Here is a 17,640-nt window from a genome sequence, read left to right on the forward strand (position 1 = left end):
TTTGGCGCAGCGTTCTCTGCCAACTCTGGTCACATATGAAGTAGTGTTCCCAAGACCTGTGAACAGACTAATAGGTGAGGTTGTTAAACTTAGAAAACTCTAACTTCAAGATCCTAAGACGTGGGTGTGTGGCACTCCCAAAGAGGAGTAAACTGTCCTTTATGTGGGAAATTAGTTGAGTTACCCTTCATTCTTCAGTTTAAAATTCACAGTTAAAAATTTTGGATTTCACTGGACAGCATCAGTACTTGCTTTTGGAGTTATTTAACCTTGCACCAGTTACCTAAGTGGTTGTTACTGTTTGTTTACAACAGTGAGGAAATATGAAAGAGCCCCTGGAGTAAATAGAAACCATTAGCATCAGTATCCTTCACTGTCATTCATGTTACAGTTCGTAGTCATTTCCATCTATAGGTGCTAAACTGCAGCTTCTTGCACACAATGCCAATCAGAGGTGTAAATTAAATTTCCCACAGTGCCATATATTCTATTCCATGTTCCTACCTTTATTTAGCACATGCCTTCGTAGGGATATGTGATGACTCATCCAGATTTCTGTCTGTGTTTCTGCTGTCCTTCTCTGACAGGGTCTGACTGGACGCCCGGGTGATGCCGGTCCTCAAGGCAAAGTTGGACCTTCTGTAAGTGAACTTTTCCATGTTGTAACAGCACTAATGTTGGTTTTGTGTCTTTGTAAATCAATAGAAATAACCACACAGTATGTACACTCTTTCAGACAGTTTTTTTTAAGATCACATGCGGAACAGCCAGGAAGAGAGACATGAATTTGACAAAACGTGCTCGCAACACGTAACGATTCATAAGTGGTTTCATCAAATTGAATTGCAGGAGATTTATTCACCCATTATCCACCAGCTTTCTACTGTAGCTTGCCTCGACATTCACATTAAGTTCAGAGCACAGGCATTTCCTCAACCTCACTTGTTGCTCCATTTGCTAGACAGGCTCCTGTTTTTCATGATAACATTTTGCGATACATTCGATAGTATGCACTTTGTTTTTGGTGCAGTTAACTTAGTTTGATGTCCTATAAAACTGTTTACATCAAACCTTCACTGAAACATCCATGAATTATTTTCCATTGACTGGTTTCTCATGTAGCAGGTCAGTAATTTGTCTATTTGAGCAACAGAAAATGGGATTGTTTTTGTTGCTGTTCATTAATAGAGTGAATTTCATAGTTTTTGCTAAACGTGAAACACTTGCAAAATAATAACACATTTTCTTTATTTTTTAATGTTTTCATGTTGTGACTCCAAACCTTTCGGATCCAGTTCTGATCAATTCGTCTGAACGGTTACTTCTCTCCATCCCACATTCCCAGTCACAATTATATCATGACATGATTACTTTTACTGAAAATTGTTTAGATTCTGTAATTTCATTTAAAATTTCTCTTTGAAACATTTTGATCATAATGTTTTCTTTGTAATTGTGGTCTCTAAATATTAAACTGTCTTGACTTTTCTTGACTAGGGAGGTGCTGGTGAGGATGGTCGTCCAGGACCCCCTGGGCCACAGGGAGCCCGCGGACAGCCTGGCGTCATGGGATTCCCCGGCCCCAAGGGAGCAACTGTAAGTAGTTAGGCTTTTTGTAGTTGTGAGTAAAAAATTGGATATCCTCTGTATAGCAACAAGACTCGGTAAAAACCTAACATATGGATAGGCCGTGAGGCAGAGGGCTTCTAATTTGAAATGGATACAGGAAGCCACAGCATTTGGCCGACCGGTGGTGCAACTTTGATCACTCACTGACATTTGCCTTTATAGCGCTGACCTTGCTGTATAATATTTTCTGTCTTATTTGTACATACTAAAAGCATTTAAACTAACCGCTGCATTTAATTTCTGTTGTTATCAGGGTGAACCTGGCAAGTCTGGTGAGAAAGGACTGTCTGGAGCTCCTGGTCTGAGAGTAAGTTCTCCTCTTCTACTTTAAATAACCCACTAGCATCTTTTAAATGGGTCTTGCATTTGCTGTAATAAAAAAAAAATCATCCAGCCAGTATTATAATGTTTCTATTTTATAATATTTTAAATTTACCATTGTCTAATTGATTGCTATTTTTGACACTGATTTCAAAATATACATATTTATATAGAGTATTAACTAACCAGGTACATGACCATATCACTAAATGGTTTAAGAATATACACTATTGTGAGACCAGATAAATAGCTTGCTAAAGTAGTGTAGACCTTGTTTTTATTCAATTTTCATGGTTATCAGAAGCTCCAAATGATCAATTAAATACATTTTAAGCTTTTTGTCCTAATAAGGTGTTTTGTATTCTGTAGCTACTGTGACACTTTGATCCACCATTATTTCGCAGTTCAGCTTCCACATGAGAAGCATGTTGAAAAGCTTGATTTTATCTATCAGATGTCTGTCTAGTTAATAGCATCACTTTTGGCTTAACTGTTGATATCTATATCTTCGTCCCCCTCCTGCCACCTCCTTTCTTTTCCTTCCGCTCAATCTTCCCTCCTCTCCCCAGGGTCTACCTGGCAAAGATGGAGAAACCGGCGCTGGTGGACCCCCAGGCCCTGCTGTATGTATCTCTATCTCCCCCATCCCACTCTATTTGGCTTTAACACTGATATTATCTCTCCCTTTCATAAGTCTGCACTTAGAAGGAACCTTTGGTATCTTCATTTCCCAGACTGCCTCTATGATAGTCCGTCTGGGGAAAGAAAAAAGTCCTTGACTCAAATGTCTGGACATTTTAAGATGGCACCACTGACTGACAGACTTTCAGCTTGTTTTGAAGTTTATGTTTCAGTACACTAAACAAAACAAAGCCTATTAAACCTCAGAAAACTTTGTATGTTAAAACTCAGTAATTTCTATAGTGTTAACTGCAATCAGAGCTGCGTTCCTGGAAAACTACACAATATTTTTAAACGTGATGACATCAGAGAAATTTAGCTAATGATCAAATTTGATTGTGGATTATCTATTTAGGGCCCTGCTGGAGAGAGAGGAGAGCAAGGACAGCCTGGTCCCTCAGGCTTCCAGGTGAGTTGGTCTTAAATGGCTTGTTAAAGTCTAAATGTATGAGTGCAGCTTGCTCTAATTTTGTCTGGAAAATATATGACTAAATGTTTCACCATTTATACAATAGAAGCCTGGTAATGAAAACTTTACTCAGTTTATTTCTGGTATCCTACTGAGCTGTGCAGAAATCACTCCAGACTGATCTAGGCCACGCTCCCTGATAACAATCGATCTTAGAGGTTAAGAGGATTTTCTACGAGCATTTCTGGAAACACTTTTAAATTTCTATATGCGTGTCTCAAAACATCACTTTGGAGCAAGGGCTCACCACTAAGAGCTCCTTGAGGTCAGCTGTGTGTGGTGTTACAGAGAAACATTGATATACTTTAATGAAACGACACATATATAACTGTATGGAACATGTAGAATATGTCAGCTATACTTAATATACATTAGAAAATGTCTTAGTGTTGTAAGCAACACAAGGAAATGTTTTTACACTTTGAAATTATGCTTAAGGTGCAGTTAGAAGTCTACAGCTCACTGGCGTCAATGATTAATGTTACTGCCTCACTAATGATTTTTCTCCTGTCCACAGGGTCTTCCTGGACCTCCTGGCCCCCCTGGTGAGGGAGGCAAGCCAGGAGACCAGGTTGGTGCACTTTTCTTTTAATGAAATACAGCTTATAAGGTCACACAATCACATAATCTTTGAACTTAGGGGATGCTGTTATCTAAATCACTTGACAGTGCCCAATATAGCAGTTTCATGCACTTTGTTTTACTCCCAACCAAGACAGTATTTGCATTTTTCTTCTTTTATTCCAGATCTGTGTCCTAAACTGAATCAAACAATGAACTCTGAGGCTGTGTACACTGTTGTTTCATAAAAGCATCTTATCATTAAAGTGCTGCTATTTATTCCCAAAGTTATTAGAGCTGTTTGACAGTGAACGGAAAAGAGTAGCATTTAAGATGTTGTCTTTTTTTAACATGTATTTTTATACTTAATACATCCTGTATATCTCTGGCTCTCACTACTTATTTTGAGTTTGCTTGGCCACCACTTTAAGACAATTTAAAGTACACCTAAATGTATTAATAGTAGTTGTGTTGTTGTAGTTTATCTTGTCAAACATACGTGGCTTGATTCGTCACTCTAATCCTGTATCTGTTAACTTCTCAGGGTGTTCCTGGAGAGGGTGGAGCTGCTGGTGCCACTGGACCCAGAGTAAGTTAACGGTGTTCATGTAACGTCATCACACTCTGGTCATCTAATTGTCAGACATGCTGTTGACTGTCACTGTGTTGCTGCTCAGGGAGAGCGTGGTTTCCCCGGAGAGAGAGGAGCCGCTGGCCCTCAGGGTCTGCAGGGACCCAGAGGTCTGCCTGGAACTCCTGGAACTGACGGACCCAAGGTGAGTACAGTGGCCGAGAAAAGGCAGCTTTTCAATTGATCAAAACATTGTTCCCTGAGGTGTACCCACACCACTAGCAGACATGTTTCTATTGTCCTTGTGCCAGATTTCTAATACGCTTATCACATGCAACAGCAGAAACACAGTAATCTGAGCACATGACTAAATAATAATGACCTCAGGTGTTTTTAAGTTGAGCTGTATACAGTCAGTGTTTCAGTAAACATCACATTTAAATGAACAATCAGTGTTCTCCCCCTAAAAGTGTTTATTGGAGGAAGTAAACCACTCAGATCCTGACTCATCTTGTGATAAGGTTTGTTAGTAGATTAAAGTCCTAATGGAATAGCACCTCTGTTAAATTTTCTTGACAATGAACATGGGAATTTATAAATGTGAGATGACTTTGTGGTGCCTTGGCAGCGTAAGGCATAAGTTTCCAAACTAGACCTTGTGGTTATGTACCTGATACGATTATCAGTCAGTCCATACTCTCACTTGCTTTTCAGCCATCAACAAATTCTAACCGCTGCAGTCATTTTTCACAGCTGCACTGTGAGTAGAGGCAGGAGCTAATAGTGGCTGCACTTCACAGTAGTGGTTTGTTATCTGGTCAGATTTTAATCCCAGTTCATAGGTTTTCTTCCCTTAAAGTCAGGCAGGAGCAGATAGAGAGGGTGATGATTATAGAGCTGACATAAGTGTGATGGTGACAGTGATGAAGGAGGGATGAGCAGACAGTCTGTAGTTGGCAGAGCAGGTTTCTGAGAGAGACACATTATGATTTGTTGCCCATGACACATTGTGCATTTTATCGCCCCTTAAATTAGAAAATACCTTCAAAGTATGCACAGCCAACATTGTGGTTATGTGAGCCCTGTGGTTACGACTTCATGACTAGAGATAGGCAGGAGAGTGTTTGTCTGTTCTCTAGTCTGAGGCTGCAGCAGAAAGCACTGCTGATAAGCCTTACATGTTTTGGCCAGGAGTGGACCTGGTGTAGGCACTTACAAAAATCAAAGTCGGCATTTGCTTCCTTTTTTTCTTTTTTTTGGGCTTTGATATGTGCAACAGATATTTTGTCATGATAAAACTCCTTTTTCAGTTTAAATACAGAATAAATGGTCAAAACGAAAACATGGAATTTCAGTTGTTTTTTATGTTTAAAACTGATGGACCAATTATTTGATAGTTATTTTTTCTCTTGTAGAAATTGGGGAAAAAACTGGGTGCAAGTTTATATTAATCCTTCTCTTTTATTGTTTCCTCCTGATAACCTTGAACAGAACATGCAGTGACAAAGATTAGCATTGTTCTCTTTTGTTGAGTAAGCTGATGTTGTCTCACTTTGAAACAACACCATTTCTGTGTTTTTGATTCACGTATAAATAAGCACAAGGACTAGGTAAAAGCAATCTGAAATGTGACAACAGAACAGTGTGACAATAGTCTCGTGTCAGAGTTTCTCACGTCTGTAGCAGCTGTAGTTATTCAGTATACAGTCAACTGAAGTAACTTTTCTATCTGTGTCTGTATCTCAACCCACTGCTATCATTGCACTGACCCATCTCCTTTTATTTATGATCCATAATAGGGCGCTATTGGACCTGCCGGTACTGCCGGGGGTCAGGGACCCCCCGGTCTACAGGGTATGCCCGGAGAGAGAGGAGGTGCAGGCATTCCTGGACCCAAAGGAGACAGAGTAAGCCAGGATGGAGAGGACCAATGTTAAAAATTTAATATTTATAAATTATGTTGTAGATATGTATAAATTTCTCAGCCAGGTGACTGACTTTTTTTTTTTTTTATTCCCACAGGGTGACCTTGGAGAGAAAGGACCCGAAGGTGCTTCTGGCAAAGATGGTGGCAGAGTGAGTGACTGTCATCCAGTTTAGTTTTCATAAATGATAATAGCCAGTGCTATATACTTTCATTTATTTTATAAATGTTTAAACCTGCTGTGCGGAATGTTTGTCTCCCCCTTCTGCCTTTGAGAGTAATTACAGAAAACCCAGTTGACGCACGCCTATGTCATAGACTCCGCTGTAACCCACTTTACTGCCACTGTTGCAGCTGTAAAATAGTAGATAAATGAAATAAAAGGTGTCAAAGCCTCTGCAAAATGACCTGTTTTACTATCAGAATTTGTTCCATTTGGTAAGTCTAGAAGAGTCATATGATTTAATTATTTTTTCAACATTAAAGTTAGCATAGGGCTAAATTAGAAGTTAGCGGAAGTCTCTGGTGTACACACTCTATCCATAGAGCATGCCCAGTTCGCATTCATTCGGCCAGCACAGGAATGTCCCACCAGACAACCCATGTTAAAACTCTGTAGCGCTATAGCTTTAACTGTTCAAACATTTAAATCATTAAAAGCTATGCAAAGATATGATAATTTTTTTAGGGCTCATTTTAAAACAACATAGTAATTCTTGTCATTGATCAAACTGCTGCAAGTCTTTATACTCTTTCCTTGTTTCCTGTCACAGGGTCTCACTGGTCCCATTGGTCCTCCTGGTCCTGGTGGTCCCAATGGTGAGAAGGTGAGTGTCCTATCATTTTTATCATAGTCCAGAACTGTTGGCCCAATAAGAATGATATATATATATATATTTTTTTTTATTTTTTTTTTATTTTTTTTTTTTTTGTGCCAATACTCTAATGCTGTAAATCTCTTGTGATTGTGATTTTCTCTGGAAAAATCTTAATGATTTGTATAATTTAAAAAAACATTTTTTTACACGGTTTATGTTTTAGGAGTTTGGGGCATGAAGGCCTTGCCTGTCACAGGCTGCTAATCTAAACCAGCTGTTTATTGCTTGATGAGTGTCACTCATTGTGTTCCTGTGTTTTCTTGTAGGGTGAATCTGGTCCCTCTGGTCCCTCTGGTGCTCCTGGTACCCGTGGTGCTCCTGTAAGTGTCACAGTTTATCCAATATCAGTTCACTATAGAAGTGATATGCAATTGTTTTAGCAAGTACATACCAAATTAAGATTTTAGTGCATGTATAGTACTTCATAGTGTAAAAAGACCCAGGTAGATAAGTAATTCTCCACCTTACCCTGCGTTAATTTTAAGGAGGGTTCTTGAGGTATTCAATAATTTAATGCTATTCAAAAGTCAGATTTTCTGTAGAACCAATAATTTAAAAAAAAATTAGGGATGCTAGTTTTAAAACAGACCATCTGTGGTGATGTTTGAAAGGTCTTTATTTTTGAACAGATCACCCATTTATCTCACTTGATCTTAGCTCTGAGTTTCAGTTGCTTTTCTTGCTTCATCTTTCAGGGTGACAGGGGAGAGACTGGACCTCCTGGACCTGCTGGTTTTGCTGGACCCCCTGTAAGTAAAAAAACAACATCAACAGCAAAACAGCACTATGACTATATCTTACTGTAGCTCGTCAGAAATCTGAGGAACATGATTCCGGTGCCACAGACTTCTAGACTTCTTTCATCATTAATAATCATAAAAAGACTTAGAAAATGTACGATCTTTTTTCATTTAAAACATTTCAACCATTGGATATGAGTATTACACATGCTTCAACTTTCCACATCACACATGTGTACTTTGCTTATTGATTGACCTCAAAACTAGTTTTAGTTTTTAAACTCCAATTTCAGGTGAGCTCTGATTTAAAAACAGTCTTCTCGTGTCAAACTTTTCACCATTACATCATTGTGTACAATGAAGCTCAAACATCGAAGAGAAGCAACATTTACCAAAATACATTTCTGATTGGACAGGGACTTTGATTGTTGGATTGAAGCACAGCAGACATCATCAGGTTAAAACTCAAATCAAGCTGCCATCAAAATGTTTATTTAATTCTCCACATTTCAAACAAAAGACTTAAAACCTCATCTTGCGTTTAGTCAGGTGATAACGAGAATCCAATTTAAATAGAAAATGTTTTTTCTTTATCAAAAAGAGTCATGAGCTGCCACATGACAGACACAAACAACACAGCTTTTTCACAGTTGGTTTTATGTGGAAGTACTTGTGAATTCTTTTTTTTTTTTTGACACCTGTCTTGTTCCTTCAGTGTGTTATTCCGTGGGATGAGATCAGTGTTTAGACTGTCAGAAGTCTTTGCATCACTCACCTGTTTAGCTCCTCCCAAAGACTGTAAACATATAAACTAAATGTTTGTAATAAGCTGCATACTTCCAAATGGATTTAATTAATATATTTGTGACAACACAATTTATCTTTGTAAAGTTTGTTTTGTCTATGTTTCACTTTCATTAATTATTGTATTTGTGTCAGGGTGAATAACACAACAAAGCATCTAAATAATTTTTGGTTCACAGTTTACAGACTGTAACATCTCATCTTATCACAACAAAGACTGAAAGCAGACACGGATGCCACATTAAGTATATTACTTCAAAAGTAAATACCACTTGCTGTGAAAGTCTTTGTAGAACCAGCCAATATGGCCTCGTGACAATTACACAATAATGGTAAATACTGAATGTGGTGAAGCAGCAGTCCCTGTAGAGAACAGCCATTAAGTCAGCGACCTGATTGTGTTGGGATGTAAAGTATACATTTGTGCTTTTATTTTTTTATACTTTAAGGGTACTCCAGCAATTAAGTATTGCTTATACACAAAGTTAAGAGGCTGACAAAGGCAATAAAATCAGAAGAGGAAAAGATATCCTGACTTATAGTCCGTCAACCTATTCTGGCTCCTGCCATTCCTCCAGCATTTCAACTTAGCAGCATCTTTTCATTAGATCACCCCCCCCACCACCACCACCACCCCACCCCCGCCTAGACTTTGTACCACAGGTTTTATGATTTCTGTTGTAAAGCCAAAGAAAACATTACACAATGTTTCCATAGGCTGAGTGTCATTAACCTTGACAAGTAAACAGACCTTTATGTACTGTTTGAAATTGGTGGCATTGCCTTCAATCAAATTGATCTTAGGGAATGAATTAGCAGCCATCCTCGATTTTTAACAAGTAGCTCAATCACAAAAACAAGTATTTGTTAATTTAGTGCCTGATATATTTCATTATTGTTTCTATCCATTTCTTTCAGGGTTCAGATGGTCAGCCTGGAATCAAGGGAGAGCAGGGAGAAAGTGGACAGAAGGGTGACGCTGGTGCCCCTGGACCCCAAGGACCATCCGGTGCCCCAGGACCTGCAGTGAGTATCACTATATGCTTTTTTTGCTCTCTCACTACACCAATCATCATGTTTTTAGCTTTGTATAAACCTAGATATTCAGGGCTTATACCAAAACAGTGGATGTTTGCAGCCTTGGGAAGTTGTTATTTTAATAATTAGAAACATTACACAACAGCGAGATAGACACGGTCAGTCTTTCCTACGAGAAGAGAAAATGTTATGCATCCACAAATCAGCAGGAAGGGAGAGCCGTCCGTCTCAGTGATTGTGCCGCAGCAGGCAGAATAAAAACTTGCTGAGGCAAACAACCCTTTACAACACATAAAACAAATGTTTGACAGTAATTCTCAACAGAATGTTTTCTCTTCCAGGGTCCTACAGGTGTTTATGGACCTAAAGGTGCCCGTGGTGCTCAGGGACCTCCTGTAAGTGACCTTTTGTTCAACACTTTTTATCTTTAGCAAATTGTTTTCCTTTTGATTCTTTGTTTTTTTTACTTCTGTTTTACAGTAGCACATTTAGAAACCGATGTTTTGTGTAATTTTTTTGGGGCTTTGCCTCAACAAATCTTTCTCTGTTAGGGTGCCACTGGTTTCCCTGGAGCTGCTGGCCGAGTCGGACCCCCCGGCCCCAATGTAAGTTCAGTGTCCTTCTGATAACTTAACCCTACAGCCTTCATCCATCTATCTAAGTTCATAGGAATATGTTAAAATACACCAATAGTGCTGTTACCAAAAAAACAAATATATGACACTGATAACAAATTATATTGGGAAATATGGGAAACTGAAAGAAAAATCATATATCACCCCAAGTATGGAAAAAAAGAAGAACAATAAATATGATTTATGTTTCAAAAGGAAGATCAAGGTGCAGATACAGGATGCAATAATGTTTTTGTAAATGCCACCTGACTTGTCACACAAGAAGCCTTTCAATTTGCACCTGTAAAACACTTTCTCTTGCTTTTACAGCACCTACTCACTTTCAAAACAGTATGTCTGACACAGTAGGAGATTGTTTTTCGAATAATGTTACATTTGCTAAAAGTAGGTGCGATATTTTGTGAGAAAGAAGTGTGATGCTGTAAGACTGCTGGATACGGTATGTGTTTTTGGAAGTTAGTTTAAGATGCCCAGGGGATAATTAAAGTAATACAAATTATCTGTAATGCACTGTATGTAGGTGCTTGAAATGTTGTATATTGTACGTAGATGTATAATAATGTAATGGTATCTCCTGCTTGTGGTTTTATTTCATGCCTGTTATGTCATGCACCTTACACTTCTCAGGGTAACCCCGGAGCTGCTGGTCCTGCAGGCTCTCCTGGTAAAGATGGACCCAAGGGTGTGAGGGGAGATGGTGGACCCCCAGGCAGACAGGGTGACGCTGGACTCCGTGGTCCTGCTGGAACTCCTGGTGAGAAGGGAGATGCTGGAGATGATGGTCCTTCTGTAAGTCTGTCATTCTTTATTCATACTCCCCCATGTGACCCTCAAGACAGTGGCTTTTACAGAATATACTTCTTGACATTTCTATGCTTGAAATACCACTGCAGTTCCTCTGACAATCACATGCACCAAATTTTGCTGTTTTAAAAAGCCATTGTAGAAAGAAGAAAATGATTAAATGTGTTTGTTTTCCACATTTTCATCAAATTGTATGTAGCTCTGTCAACCCAAAGAACCAATTTCACCAGTAATGGACACTCTCTCCATTAATGCGCAGAGCTGTCAGTGTCCATCACTGACAGTAATAGCAGACCAAGACATATGACACCACAGGGCAGCACAATCCAATGACGGGGTGATGACAGGACCCAGGCTTTTACCTTGCCTACATTCAGCGCTGCACACACACACACATTATAAAAACATGACAAGTCCTATCATGATTATGACATACTGTATTACAGATGATAGCCTACTCCAACGTGGAGATAGCTGCTGTCTCTAGGCCCCTCTTCCCTGGGGATTACACATATTAAATCTTGAACCTTGTAACAACACATAAATCAAGATTTTTTTTCAATGAACATTGTGTCTCAGGTGTCACCAAGTCAGGTGTTTATTGTGAACATGGGGTGTTGAGGATGAAGTTGACCACAGAGGTGAGGGAGAAATTGATGCTGAAATGTGCAACCGCAACTGGGAATAAAATCCCGGGAAGTGACGGAACACATAAATCACAGGTCATTTCAAGAGAATAGAAACATGACAGAAACAGAAGAAATAATAGGACAGAAATAAATTTCACTAAAATACAAGATTTCTTTAATTGGCAACTTCACAGCAATAAAAAAAAAAAAAAAAATACAGAAGTCCCTGCTCTTGGCCAAGATCTTGCATATAATCCCTCGTCAGTCTGACATATTTTTGTTTAGGTAATACAGACTGTGAGTTATTTATGTTGCGTATATATTCAGTTATGGCACTTCTACTGGTATTACCATCTATGTCTGCCTATACACAATAAAAAATGTACCTACAGAACTGTCAAAGATATTTTTAAGCTCGTTGAGAAGTTTATTGTTAAACTTTAAAATGTCTAAATCATTACTCACCTCTTTTCATGTCTTGGTACCACTTCTTAAATGACTAATTTATCTATTTTTTTTCTTTTCAGGGACCCCTAGGTCCTTCAGGTCCTCAAGGATTGACTGGTCAGCGCGGTATTGTTGGTCTACCTGGACAGCGTGGTGAAAGAGGTTTCCCTGGTCTGCCTGGACCCTCTGTAAGTAACATAATGTTCACTTAGTTAAGTCAATAAACATGCAAATTGTTATTATTGATGAATCTGTCAACTGTTTATTTCAGTTTATTATTTAGTCAATACATGGCAGAAAAAAAACTAGAATATGTCGGTCCCTTTTCCAGGAGCTCGAAGTGACATATTTAAATTGCTTGTTTTGTAAATATGTATTCAATTTTATCAGTCACAGAGCTGAAGAATATACTAATATCAATTAATTGATTAGTCAAGGGACAGAAAATTAATCAGCAACTCTTCTGATAATTTGTGCATCACTGAAGTAATTTCTCCTGTTTCCATCTTCTTCATTGGGTGGATTTGAGAGGTTTTTTTTGTCACCCACAGATATTTAATTTATTTATTCAACAATAATCTTTGGGTTTTGCACCATTGATCAGACAAAACAAGACATTTCAGATAGTACCTTGTGTTTTTGGAAATTGGGATGATGGGTCTCTTTCAATTTCGGCCAAAGGATCAGTGCATTGCAGCCAAAGAAAATACATGCATGTCTATTTACTTGTCTTTTCTTAAGGTGCAGTGTGTTGAGCTCTATTGGCTCTAATACTTTTAACTTTCTCTTACATTTTATGGATCGAATGATGAACTGATTAATCAAGAAAATAACTGTCAGATTAACTGCCGATAAAAATGACTGTTGGTTGCATCCAGATACAATAATATATTTATGTGGTATAAAAGATTAAAAACAGAAAAAAACTGGCAATTCTTCCAGTTGAGAAGCTGGAAACAGCACATCTTTGGCTTTTTGGCTTGAGGAAAGATGAATCCATTGTCCAAATTGTTGTCAATCAAGTGTCTGTAGTAAGTCAACATGAAAGGTTTCCCTTTTACTGCTGCAAATGTCAGTTACATTACATTATGTTACATTTCATTTAGCTGACGCTTTTATCCAAAGCGACTTACAATAAGTGCATTTCAACCATGAGGGTACAAAACCCAGAACAACAGGAATCAAGAAACCTCCAATAACAAAATTGACTTTTAACTAAATAAATATTCATGAATCCACCTTAAGTGCACAATGCCTAATGTTTTGTCATGGAGTACAAGTGAATGTGAAAACCTGCAGACAAGCTCTGGACTGTCAGGTTGTTTCTCAATTTCCAGGACTAATTTTTAAGATTGAGAAACAGCCTCATTCTGCTGTGTCCTCATTAGATCACATTCAGATCCCGTCTCAGATGAAGCAGGGCTTTTCTCCTTGTGATTCTATTTGATGTACAGTATGACGTGCGACAAGAAGGCTCCCCTGCTTACATCTCACATGATTTGATATGTGACACGAGCCATGTCCCCTACTTACAACATCTCAGTGGGCATGTCCTTAACATTAATTATTCATCGGTATGCATGAAAGGGATGCCAAGAAATCAGTAGTGACGCCAAACTCACCCAGCAATGTTTCAAGATGAGAATATGCTTTTAATAACGAAAGTGAGGTTGAACTGCAGGTACAGTTTGTGTTATATTTTTATTTATTCATAGTTTTCTTCAAGCTTAGTCTCTTTTAAATAACCAATTACAGTATTTCTGGATTGATATTTTATTTTATGTGTATTCTGTGAGTCCAGTGTGTCCAGAAATGTACTTTTTGTTCAAACACAATATAAAGCACTGTGTGAGGATAAAGCTCGGTCATCCAACATTTTTCAGGTCATCTGGCTTGGCTGAGGGTGAATTAGTTTTATAAACTGGTTGAACCCTTCCTACAATTCACCGGGCTGCAGCTGGTCATTGCTACTGATTTTCAAACTAATGTTTTGTAAACATTCTGAAAACTACTGCCCAAAACTGGTTTCCAAATGAATTTGAGGAGATTTACAGGCTCAGCTGTTACAAAAGTATTGTATTACAGGCATTTTATATAATTGAATAGTCTATCAGCCTTTTGGTATGGGCATGGTGGCCAAAACATCACATTACAAGAAATGACTGGGATTAAAATGCTGTCCAGTTTCTAAATTAATAAAATAATACGCCATTCAATTACAGATGATGAGAATCCAAATTAGCTTTATTTATTTTTCTGGAACTCTGCCACGTCATTACTTTCTCCAGTCAAGTATGGTGTTCCTCAAGGGTCAGTTTTGAAACCCATCGTATTTTCTCTGTACATTCTTCCTCTAGAGTATACGTTTATTTTCATTGATATGCTGATGACACATAGCTGTAGCTGCCCATTAGACCATCTGATCCTGGCATGCTGAGTCCACTACGTGTAGGCCTCTCACAATTATTACATAATCTCCCAATTATGTAATACATTTTTAATTATTTGAGCTGACAGTAATCATTTTTGAATAATCGTTAGAACCAATTTCATTTAGCTCTATGAGTTGAAGGAAACTAACAGAAATGTCATATTTCCACATCATCTTCCACTGTTTAAAGTTTTACTGGCTTCATCTCTTTGTGGTGCCCTCTTCTGCTGTGGTTTTAATGGCACGAGTGGCGCCACCAACTATTTATCTCGGGGTGCTTAACTTCTAATATTCAACCGTAATTAAATGATCTATTCACATTAGCATCATGGATTTAGTTGGAAAACCTGTAGATATATCTTCTTATATGAGGAAGAGACATCAATAAAGTGTATGTGTATTATTAAATTATGATTAGGCTTATACTTAGTCTTTTTCTGTTAATTTTATGCCACTATCTATTAAACTGTCAATCATAATTATTTGTGTGGCATTTAATCTTCAACCAAAATGGAATGATCGTGACAATCTTAGCTACATGACTGGCTATGTGATGTTAAAAACTGCATGTCACAAAACTTTCCGCAGCATAACAGATATCATTGTAATTTGTTCCCAGCACATGGCAAAACAAATCCTGCCTAATGCCGTTTCCCTGTCAAAACACATTAAGCCTGTTGCAAAGAATCTCAGCATTTGGTTTGATTTGGAGCTGAACATCTTTAAGTTTATGGAGTCAGGTTTTTGCCGTCTTTGAAGAACTTCAAAAATATGATTGATTTTATACAAATGTATCTTTCAAAAACACAGAAACCATTTTATATGCTTTTATCTCCTCACACCTTGACTATTGCAACAGCCAGACTGTAGAGAACTCAGCTGCTAGGCTTTCAACAAGAACCAAGAGAAGTGACTACATCTCACCTGTTTTAGACTCTCTATATGTTTTGGAATTGATTTTAAGATCTTACTGTTGATTGTTGAAGCTGTTCAGGGCCTCTCTCCTTGCCATCTGATCTTTGAGTCACCTACAAGCCTGTACGTAGCCTGACATCCTCGGGCAGAGTACTTTTATCTGTTCCTGAGGTGCACCTGAAAACTAGAGGTGACAGAGCATCGACAGTCAAGAGCCCTGGAGATATCAAACAAGCTGTCCAAGGAAATCAGGTCATTAGAGTCAGTGACCTCTTTCAAATCCTCTCTTTTATCCTATACTGTTATTTGAGAGCCTTTCCTCATTTTACTGGATTTGTATTTATCCCCTTTTATTTATTTGATTAACTACCCCTTGCTGACATGGTATGTCATTTTATACTGCAATTATTTAATTTACGTTTGTTGTGTGTTTTGTGAATCTTGTGACTTTAGAAATAAATTTTAAAAAAGCACCCTACAAATAAAAATTATTGTTAATATTGTATTTAAAATATCTAGTTTTAATAGTTGTTAACACAGTTTGGGCAACTGTGTGTCTCCTTTCCTTTCAGTGGTTGTTTTAAAATTTTTGTTTTGCAGTAAAAGCTGAGCTTTTAAGATGTAGACAGGCTGTGCAATGACAAAGAAGTGTTTTGACATCAATTTAGTTGTTTTTCATTTGAGAATACTTCTAAAATGGATTTAGACATACATTTTTTAAGCTGTCCTGTCAGGTCTCCTAAGCAAGTGTTACTGATGGTTTTAGAGAATTCAATTCAGTTTTTTTCTGTAGCACCAAATCACAACACCAGTCATCTTAGGGAACTTAAATCCTTATAACAGAACTTTAAACAAAATTATAGGGAGAAACACAACTATTCAACAATTCCCACATGAGCAATAGCTGGAAGGAAAACTCCCCTTTAACAGGAAAGTGGGAAGGAATGCACCACAGAATCTGGCTGAATAAACAATATTGAGATAATATCCTCATCTCCACCTGAGGATTTACTGTACCTGCATACAGTATCTATTTTTAAATAGCAGAGTAGTTAAACCATATCTGTGTCCTGTCATTCACTGGGATATTAGAGTAAATATATAATCCCAGAGGTGAGTAGCAGTGAATCACGGGATGAGTAGTGTCAGTGGCTAATTCATGATGTCTTACCATTCACTCTAATAATCAGTTATCTTCTCTCCTTTCAGGGTGAGCCCGGAAAGCAGGGAGGACCTGGTGGTGCTGGAGACCGTGGACCCCCTGGACCTGTTGGACCACCTGGACTCACTGGACCTTCTGGAGAGCCTGGCAGAGAGGTCAGAGAATGGCCAACAAACAGTATGAGTGTGTTTAGATTCACACCTGACACATTGTTTCAGGTCTAGTGGCTCTCAACCGTTTCCGTCCCATGATTGAAACAGCAGCCCCAGTCCATTAAAATGCACCGCTACTTGCGTCATGTCTACATTTGCATTGTGTTTACACCGTATTATCAATGCGTTTTGTTCGAGCAGAGTCTATTATGCAGCTAATGTATATTCAGAGGACATCTGGCTTGGTGGTAACCATTGACCCTTGATGCTGTTCTGTTATCTGACAGGGCAACTCCGGATCTGATGGACCTCCTGGTAGAGATGGTTCTGCTGGAATAAAGGTGAGAAACATAAAAAAAACACCGGTTCAAATCCTCTGCTGTGATAATAAATTATTCAGCCTGCTCTGTTAACAGCCCTTACCAGCCAGTCTTTAGATATACGTAGTGATGATTTGGAAGAGGTGAAATCATTGTCGCATTAGTGTCATGATTGAATTCATGTTCAATGTTATGGTCCTCTGATTGCCCAACAACACCAGCACCTCTGATTAAATCAATGTAAACCTGACAGGTGGAGGTTTTCTGGCCTGTTGCAATACATTTTATTGATCCAGTAAACACTTCGCTAGAACTGTTTGAAAACTGTCTGTAAATTGGTGAAAATGCAACTATTTACAAGTGGAGTCATGTTCAGTCATGTTTTTCTTATCCGGTTGCCACAAATAACCAATTGTACCGCTTTTTTTAGAATCTTTTTAGAGAGCAAGAGTCTTTGCTGTTGGACTATAGTAGTTTCATTGAATTTTAATTCGACGTGTATACAGTGTATAAGACGTCTATATATATC

The 17,640-nt window shown here is 38.3% G+C and overlaps 1 protein-coding gene and 1 long non-coding RNA gene across 2 annotated transcripts in view; one reads left to right on the forward strand and one right to left on the reverse strand.

The window, feature by feature from the left end:
- col2a1b (collagen, type II, alpha 1b) overlaps positions 1-17,640 on the forward strand; it is a 49,711-nt gene that overhangs the window by 26,851 nt on the left and 5,220 nt on the right. Inside the window, exons 26-45 of the mRNA XM_069146635.1 lie at positions 588-641; positions 1,498-1,596; positions 1,883-1,936; positions 2,520-2,573; positions 2,987-3,040; positions 3,618-3,671; positions 4,206-4,250; positions 4,339-4,437; positions 6,032-6,139; positions 6,255-6,308; positions 6,930-6,983; positions 7,301-7,354; positions 7,730-7,783; positions 9,497-9,604; positions 9,958-10,011; positions 10,168-10,221; positions 10,879-11,040; positions 12,212-12,319; positions 16,687-16,794; positions 17,079-17,132. Of these exons, the coding sequence (XP_069002736.1) occupies positions 588-641; positions 1,498-1,596; positions 1,883-1,936; positions 2,520-2,573; positions 2,987-3,040; positions 3,618-3,671; positions 4,206-4,250; positions 4,339-4,437; positions 6,032-6,139; positions 6,255-6,308; positions 6,930-6,983; positions 7,301-7,354; positions 7,730-7,783; positions 9,497-9,604; positions 9,958-10,011; positions 10,168-10,221; positions 10,879-11,040; positions 12,212-12,319; positions 16,687-16,794; positions 17,079-17,132 (1,485 nt within the window). The remainder of the gene's footprint in view (positions 1-587; positions 642-1,497; positions 1,597-1,882; positions 1,937-2,519; positions 2,574-2,986; positions 3,041-3,617; positions 3,672-4,205; positions 4,251-4,338; positions 4,438-6,031; positions 6,140-6,254; positions 6,309-6,929; positions 6,984-7,300; positions 7,355-7,729; positions 7,784-9,496; positions 9,605-9,957; positions 10,012-10,167; positions 10,222-10,878; positions 11,041-12,211; positions 12,320-16,686; positions 16,795-17,078; positions 17,133-17,640) is intronic.
- Positions 6,131-10,959, reverse strand: LOC138196536 (uncharacterized). The gene is made up of 3 exons (XR_011178132.1): positions 10,870-10,959; positions 7,682-7,781; positions 6,131-7,352 (listed from the first exon to the last, which is right to left on the reverse strand). It is a non-coding gene; the product is annotated as an uncharacterized lncRNA (long non-coding RNA).

The sequence above is a fragment of the Embiotoca jacksoni genome, unplaced genomic scaffold (genome assembly GCF_022577435.1).
Source record: "Embiotoca jacksoni isolate LCO1_2020_lvr unplaced genomic scaffold, fEmbJac1.0.p SCAF_1, whole genome shotgun sequence".
Lineage (NCBI taxonomy): Eukaryota > Metazoa > Chordata > Actinopteri > Embiotocidae > Embiotoca > Embiotoca jacksoni.